The 8378-nt window shown below is 36.9% G+C and overlaps 1 protein-coding gene across 6 annotated transcripts in view; it reads right to left on the reverse strand.

Moving 5' to 3' along the window:
• The window catches only part of anks1b (ankyrin repeat and sterile alpha motif domain containing 1B), a 187814-nt gene that overhangs the window by 134218 nt on the left and 45218 nt on the right, over positions 1-8378 (reverse strand). For all 6 annotated transcript variants that reach the window (XM_014004217.1, XM_014004221.1, XM_014004216.1 and 3 more), the window contains exon 3: positions 6650-6806. In XM_014004217.1, the coding sequence (XP_013859671.1) occupies positions 6650-6806 (157 nt within the window). The remainder of the gene's footprint in view (positions 1-6649; positions 6807-8378) is intronic.

Consider the following 8378-nt stretch of genomic DNA (forward strand, 5'->3'; position numbering starts at 1 on the left):
GTTCTTGCATGAGGCCCAATGAGATGATCTCAAACACAGCTTGATCAGAAAGAGAAAAAGTGGCGAGGAAGTTGTAAAAAAATAAATAAATCATTCCTCTGCATTTTCTGAGAAAGATATATATTTCCATTACACCCACTCTGATAGCCTTCCAATACCCCAACACTGARTGCATTTTGTGTTGCTTATTGGTCACTGAGCAGCAGCCATCTACTAAAGCCACATCAACAGGCATGTCGGCACACGTCAAGAGCTTTCAGCTTGTTGTGATGAACTATTTGTGGTGGTTTATAAAATGGTTAAATGTTATGAGTTGGACAGATATAGCTTATTTTAACAGTGCATGCTTTTAATAGAGTTTAAGGAAGAAAAACTATTTTTTCTTACTAAACAGTCTTATACACTACACATTTCCCTGTCATGTACTGTAATTGTAACGCATTTACAAACAGTTGCAAAAACAAAACTACCTCACCTGTGGTTAACATCCCTAGTGCTATCATAGTTCTCCTCCATGGAACCAAAAACATGTCCACGAAACAAACAAGCCTATCAGACAGGGGCTGTAATTAAATCAGAGCAGGTGGTGCACAGAGGCATTTGTTTGAGCGTAAACTGAGCTAAAGCTGATGGACTGATACACAGGATGAGCTCCATCTGCATTAATTCTGCTCATAATCCTGGGAGCTCTGCGCCTGACTTGGAGAAAACAGAGTACATAATTGAAGACAGAAGAAGACAAGATAATATAATCTGTTTACTGGCTTCAAACAAAGAGAAGAATAAAGAAAYGGAGGTGAGAGGGGTGACAGTAATAACACCTATTTCACTTTACTACTTCTTTTGATTTTAAATAACACAAAATAAAAAAAATTATGTACAGCTGTTACACAAATGATGCTAAAAAGAAAGAAATGTAGAATTAAAGCTTAAAGCATTCCTTGTGTTAACATGAAAGTTAGCCAAGTTTTAGGATGAAATATTGATACAATGGACCAAGTTTGTTCACTCAGAAAAGGTGGATGTATTTAACCAACTCTCCTGGCAATCACAAGGGATTATCTGAGTCACGCAACCACAAGGAAAATGGTGGGAAATGTTACATTTGATGAGATTTGTTTTGACAACTCATCAGAATTGACTTAATTGCAATCAGCTGTGAAATCAGACTTGAGAGTTTTGACTCCAGCTTTTAAAGATGGATCCAGTTTGGWTCACATTTCATTCAGAATGGGTTTTGATTTAGTTTTTTTTAGGTGTTGATGCAAGTTTTGCACTTTAAGACAAGACCTAAGTGGTTTATTGTAGTGTTGAATCATACTGTACTTTTCATTAATTCACTGACAATAAAACATAATTAAAATCTAAAACAAAGCACATTTTATCACAACTTCACCTGTGTTGAAAAGACAGTGAAACGTGTATGAATAGATGAAATTCATGATAAAGAATTATATCCAGAGAGTGGTAGGAAACTGAAGTCTATGTAGGTCTACAGCTGAAGTTTTAACAGACATCTCTGCAGAGAGAAAAACCAGAAGTGGTTTTAATTACACAACCACAAACTAAAAGCTACAATGCTTTTTTAAATGTTAGATATGTTTCTATACAATACCTCAATTAACAACCTCGCACACAATCTGCCCTCATCTTGTAATAATCACGCAGAGTTGTAATTTGGTTTGACCCATGTAGAAATGAAACGGCTCTCTTTTGCTTAACATTAATTAAAATAAAAACACTGCCATCATGAGCCTGGCTGTGGAGAACATATGATTTCCCATCTTTTCACAGATTACTCATAATAAAACATCCAACTGCTCAGTGTGACTGTGTGTTTTGGCATCGGCCTGCGAGGCAGTGGCCTTTGGAGTGCGGACTTTCCCAGAGCGGTTTCTCTGCGTGTTCTCAGACAGGCAGGGTTCACATGTTCATCATCAGGAAACATATGGGTTCGTTTTGTTGTGTGGTAGCAACATGAGTTTGTGATGAGGCATTAAATTACTAAGCATGTAAGGTGAATACGCACAGACACAGAAAAAAAAATTAAATAAAAAGTGGAAGAGAAGAAACCTCATGACCTTTGACTTGTTTAGTCTACAAGTTCCCAGAAGGACCTTTCTTATGCTGCTGAGCTCCTTTAGGGGATCAAATGAGAATAAGTAATACTACAACCTTGCACCATCTCCTGTTGGGAAAGATAACATTTCTGTAACATGGTAATACATACGTGATGTAGAAGGGAACACACACTGACCCTGTGACTGACTAACCCAGAGGCTGCTGGTTCCCAAGCACCACATCTACACAGCATCAGTGGACAAGTCTGCAGGTCCCAGCTGTCCCTTWCACTGTCACAACACATCGTATATATAGAGCCTTTCTCCAGGCGGTTACTGCACTGTGTGGATGTGTTGATTTAAGAGCTGCACTGTTCTTGTTGTGCTGCAAAGCTCACATGTTCAAGTACAAAAATATGCATTCTTCATCTTTCATCACGGATAAATGACAGGAAAACAAGTGCACAGACATCACATTCTCAAGGTAAAAGCTGTAATTCACAATTCAAAACTAATATTCCGACTCTTCACCAAATTTCATTCAACTTATTTTGTGAATGTTGAGTTAAAAATTCACATCATTTTGCTTTTTCTACATTTTTGTCTACTTTTGCATTTTTAGTGCAACTTTTAACAGTCATAGCAAAATGTTCAACTTAGAAACAGTGCAAAATGACTGTTTTTATAGCATACTTTTCAAATTATTTAACTTTATATGGGGAATTAAAAAAAATTAATACATTAAGATCTCTTCAGTTCCTTATGAATTTGCTTCTGCATACTTGTTCTGATTTAGTCCTCCCACAATACCTTAAGCTAGACTTCTGTTATTGTTAGTTTTTCACTGCCATTTTATTTTTAGCTTGTTTTGCTACAATCAGCTTGTAGCTACTATTTCAATACTACTAGCTTTTGCTACTTTTAGCAAGAAGTTGCTCTTTTTACCATTTCTCTACCAATTTGCTCCTCTTCATTTGTTGTTCTCTTTTTGGCTTCATCTTTGTTTTAGCTTAAACAGCAAGTTTCTGCAAATTCACTCAGCCATCATCATTCACACATTCCTCGGATTGTTTTTATATAATGTTGCCAACAAATGGAGACTGCAACAATCAATGTCACCTGGTGAAAAGGACAGCAGAACATCCAAGGCGTCTGGGCAGTACTGATGAGATTTACAGTCATTTGCTGCAGAGGTACTGATTTAATATATGCTCTGCAGCCAGTAACACCAGATAATAAAAATGGCTGATAAGTTATCCTAAGTTAACTAATAACTCGGGACATCAGACCACCTAAAAAACTGTTTCTATTTTTAACTGTGAAGGGTGACTACATAATATGCAGTTAGTTAAACTTTTGAAGACATCGTACAAGTACAGCAGCAAATAATTTTGTTGCGTACACAAAGTGGGGGTTGTTTTGTGGTACTGCTTGCTCTATTTCTACTACACTGTAGTAAGTTAATTAAAGACCAAATTAGAGCAGGAGTGTAAAATGGGCATCAGACATTGAGGTATTATTAAAAAACAGCTACATATATTAGCAGGATCAATTTTAKGAAATTAGATAAGTAATACTGTTAGTTTAAAAAGAACAGAATTTTCCTGCATAAATATATAAAACAAAATAATTTTTGCGGTATGAGCTTAAGTGAGCAAGATGAGTGGCAGAAAGAGAGATCACAACAACTCGTCAATCTTCAAAACAAGCGTGAGCCTCACAGGCTGAGAGCAAGCTTTGAGTAAACAAGCAATCTTTCACCATCAATCACTGTCCAACCGTTTCTCTTGCACACAAACATCTCGTGCACAAAAAAAAAACATGTCAAATCATCTCCTTGAGTTAAACAGTCTGCACCTCTCATGCCCTCGCGCTCTTTGAATAAACAGAAACAGTGGAATGAAAACAACTGGGAACAATTAAGAAATAAACAGTGAGTTGGAACTGTTTAGCCACCAACTAATAACATCCACTAGACTTTAATAATGATCTGTTGACTGCAGAGCGGCGCTGACCTCACTACGCACTTCTGCTGCTTTGTTTCAAAAACACCTCAAAACATTTTTCTTTTAACTGTCTGAATTTTCCAACTTGTTTTACCCCGCTGCTGCATCCTTCACAGCCATCGAGTCGAACAGTAAGGACAAATGTTTTATTTGTCTTCTATGTCAGAATGAGAGGGTAGAGGAATGTACTGTCGAGGCTCGCTCCTGTTATGTCTCAATGATGGGTCTGAGTGTGACACCAAATATATCACCCTGAATAATGTTTGTGTGTCCGGAGTGGAGCTGCACACAGGAAAATATAGAACCCGGGCATCGTAAACACAAACAATTCATAAATCTTTACTCACTGAATTATGCCTGTAACCTTAAAACAACCATGTTTTCTTACACAGAAATGTTYAATGAGTTGAAGTTATAAAGTTAACAAGGGCACCATTGATGTTGAACCCCTTTTTGACAATTTAAAGTGAAGGTTTTGGCACTTGGTGTTTAGYAACATCCATCCATCCATCGATGTGRTTTTACCTCCTGAGAATTACTGYAGCTTGTTAAAACTTAAAGATGTCTTCAAAATCCTGAAAAAAKACTAATAATGTGATGTTTTCCTTACTTAATGTCTATCCAAACTGATGATACTTTGGAATAAAACCTTTGATTTGTTTTTCATTTAGTTCATTTTAAGTTTGACAAAAGTTCARAGTTTCATGCTGTTGTGTACTTCCACTTTTCATATTGTTTTATGCATTTCAAGCATTTTCTGGATTTTAAAGGAGATATGTGACACATCACATCAAACCGAGGATCAAGTTCCAAAGTGTTATATGGAGAAATAGACCACTATAGTGCATTCATTAAAACACTTGCAATAATTATATTTTTTGTCAAAATAAAATGAATAATTACCTTATTTATTAGTCATTTAAATTAAAAATCTGAAATATAATCTTGTAGAAAATTTTGAGGCACTTTTAAAACATGATTTTAAGCAAAAAAAAGCCTTAAATGTTTATGTTCCATGCAAGCTAGTTAAGCTTTTTTCCTTTCCAGCTAGGAAATCTCAATATCCAAATACAATCTGAGGTTTCCCTTTTATTTTGATGTCAAAACATTCATTAGAATAAACTAAAAATAGGATTCAGACAAAATATCAATGAGTTATTGTGACTGAGAAGACAAATCAAAGAATATCTCTGGACTGGCTCACAATATCAGGATGATCCAGATATCAAATAGGAATCTGAAAATCTGCTGAGGTCATTTTGACCAAATTTGACTTAATCCTCAAATTTCAGCTCACTGAAAATCTCAAGCTGCTTGAGTAAAGTATTTTTTCATTAAATACAGGATTGTTCTCCCCTTCAATATGAAATCACCACTTCATCCATGTTAATTAGAGTATATCCCTTCTTCAAAACAGCTTCATCTTTACTGTGCATTGCTCTGAACAAAAAGGAGGCCCAAGAGCACAAAGGCACCACAACATACTGACTGCACCCAGAGGTCAGCATCTCTGCACCACATCTCCAGCATCAGCAGCTTTCAGTCGGTGTGGCTCACAGTGTTTCGCTCAGCTAGACAAATCATTGACAGTGTAAAAAAAAACGAGAATTACCCATGCGCACTTGCTGACTAACCTCTTCATTTCAGGGTCAAGGTAGATCATTTATCACGGCAAGCAATTAGAGCCCAGCAGCTCTTAGAGGAAACCGATTTAGCTAATGATGACAGAGGAAAATGTGCGTATTAGTTAAGATAAATACCACTTCAATAACCTGCGTCATCAAAAAGAGTACGCACACGTGCATAAATCCAACCTCTGCTTTAATATCTCTTCCTGTGTGGCTTCTGCTCATCCTCAGCTGCAGTGCATCAGTAAAACGTGACATCATCAATATGCTGCAAGCAAAGATAGACGAAAAACGAAAGGGGAGGGTGGAGAGGGTCATTTCTGCTGATAAGGAATGACAGGAGYGGCAGGCTGAATGCTCCCAGAGCTAAAACGCTCACCAGCCTGTCAGAGACGGATCACTGGAAGCTGTAAGGGATCAGCTCGATTGGACAGAAGCCGTGATAACGCGACCTGCACAAGCATCGGTTTACAAGCTCTGAGAAATACAGCAACAGGAACTGCAGCCGAGCTGATTGGGAACAGGAGCAGAGTTGCAGTTTTGCCATTTAACATGTAAACAGTCTGGATTATAATGAGCTCAGTAGCATAAAGACCGGTCTGATGGGCAGTAGCCCCTTCATTAAATTTTATGCTGAGTCTATTGAATGTGTCGTGTGTTCCAGACAAAAACTATGAAAAACCACAGCAAGAAAATAAAAAGCCCACAAAGCTTGAACAGGTTTAAAGCTTAWATCATTCAAACTTTGCTTCTTAAAGACTCCTACAGTAGACATCTGTCAATATTTCGCAAGAAACCAGCTACTTTTTTTCCTGTTTCAGTATTTATCAATTGAGACCACCACAGGAGTGAGAAATAGCCTCATATTGAGCTGAAGAAGTAAAATATAAGTGGAGTTTCAGGAAAGTCCGGACTCCACGGCTACGCTGCAGGGTTTAAGGACACTTGTGAGTACCTGCTGGTTGACGTGGCAGTGCGAAGGACCATGATTTATGAGGATACGAACGATGTCCACATCCCCCCGCCACGCAGCCAGGTGTAGCGGGAAACAGCCTTTGCTGTCGGCCACATTCGTCGATGCCTCAAACTGGAGCAGCTTCAGCACCACGTCTCTGAACAGAGAGAAAACRCAGATGGATCGATGTGTCAACAGATAAAAATAAAACACAACTGGGAAGAAAAAGACAGCTGGGCATCCAAAACTGAAATCAATATGTGGTAGAGATTAATTGAAATTACTCTACCCTATTCTAAACATTTTTTGACCTTTTACACCTTGTGAGCTATGAAATTTCAACCGTTTATTTAAAGATTGTGTGGAAAATAAGCTAGGATTAAAATTAATCAGTACAATGTCAATTAAGGCTGTTTAAAACAAACTTTTAAAACAGATTTTATTGATAAGGTTGATCTATAATGATGCTGCTAGTCAGTAATCGTGTTTCATGTTACTCCAGCTGCAGTTGTCACCATCTGAGGAGGAAATATGAGCAGATWCATTTGCATTCAAAATGTCAGGGGGGAGAGACGAGGGAGCTGGAAGGGCAAAACCTCCTCTGGGATCAGGGGAGAAAAGCAGCTCTGAGACGCATAATGAACTACTTATATTCATTTTAATGTTTTATTTTCAGATTAGTCAAATTAAAGTTTCACCAAATAGAATCACACAAGCAGTATCACAGATCTGAGCATCTTTAACATCACTAAAAGCAATTTCAAAATACACATAATTAAAATAATCCCTCCCAAAATAACTTTTCCAGCTACAATGACAGCTCTGAGAACAACTACAGTCAAGCCTTGTTTCCTCTTTATCTTAATTGCCAGTTTATTTTCCCACTTTCCCACCTAAAATGTTAAAATCACTCCTTTGCAGCTTTTTTTACAGCCTAATTTTAACTCAGAGGCTTCATTTTGGTTTGCACCACTCCTCCCCTCCTTCCTCAGCTGATCTCAAGGAGGAAATCCACATAATTGCCCACAAAACACAAAACTAATCCTTCAGTTCTGCCAAGTTGCAGAAGCAGTGAGGCTTGCAGCTAACTCAAAGTCCAGCCCACTGTTCTGTGAAGATTTAAACTAAATATAAGGTTGTTCTTTTTGGTTTTTTGCAACTCCATTTTTTATATTTTGCAGAGTTATAAATGAATTAAATTACTAACGCATTTTCACTTCATCAAATGACTTGAATATTATTATTTTGCCTGCAGCACTTTATAACAAGTTTAAATASACAAGCAAATGTTTCTAAAGTGCACGGTAATAATTTTGTGACTCATTTTATGATAGAAACTATTTTAAAAAATTGTGTGAAGTAAGATGGAGTCCACCTTACTTCACACCTGGTGGACACAGGTTTATTGTTATAAAGAAAAATTACAAATTAACTATTCTTTTGTTGCCTAAAATATACTTCTAGAAATGTAGAACTATTACAATATTTATTGTTAAACTAAAACATAAGCCCCAAAAACAAAGACTACTGATGGTACCAAATAAAGCGGAATAACAGATAACATGACATTAATTTAATTTTATGAAACTGACAATCCCTTTTATTGGATTGTTTCAAAATGCTCCTTATTGTTGTGTTCACATAATGGAAAACCTATTTATAGGCACATAGTTTTGGTTTCTTTTTTAGCTGCGTATAATAAAAAAGTATTTCTAACTCTATATATATA

Source organism: Austrofundulus limnaeus, unplaced genomic scaffold, assembly GCF_001266775.1.
Source record: "Austrofundulus limnaeus strain Quisiro unplaced genomic scaffold, Austrofundulus_limnaeus-1.0 Scaffold22, whole genome shotgun sequence".
In the NCBI taxonomy this organism is placed as follows: Eukaryota; Metazoa; Chordata; class Actinopteri; order Cyprinodontiformes; family Rivulidae; genus Austrofundulus; species Austrofundulus limnaeus.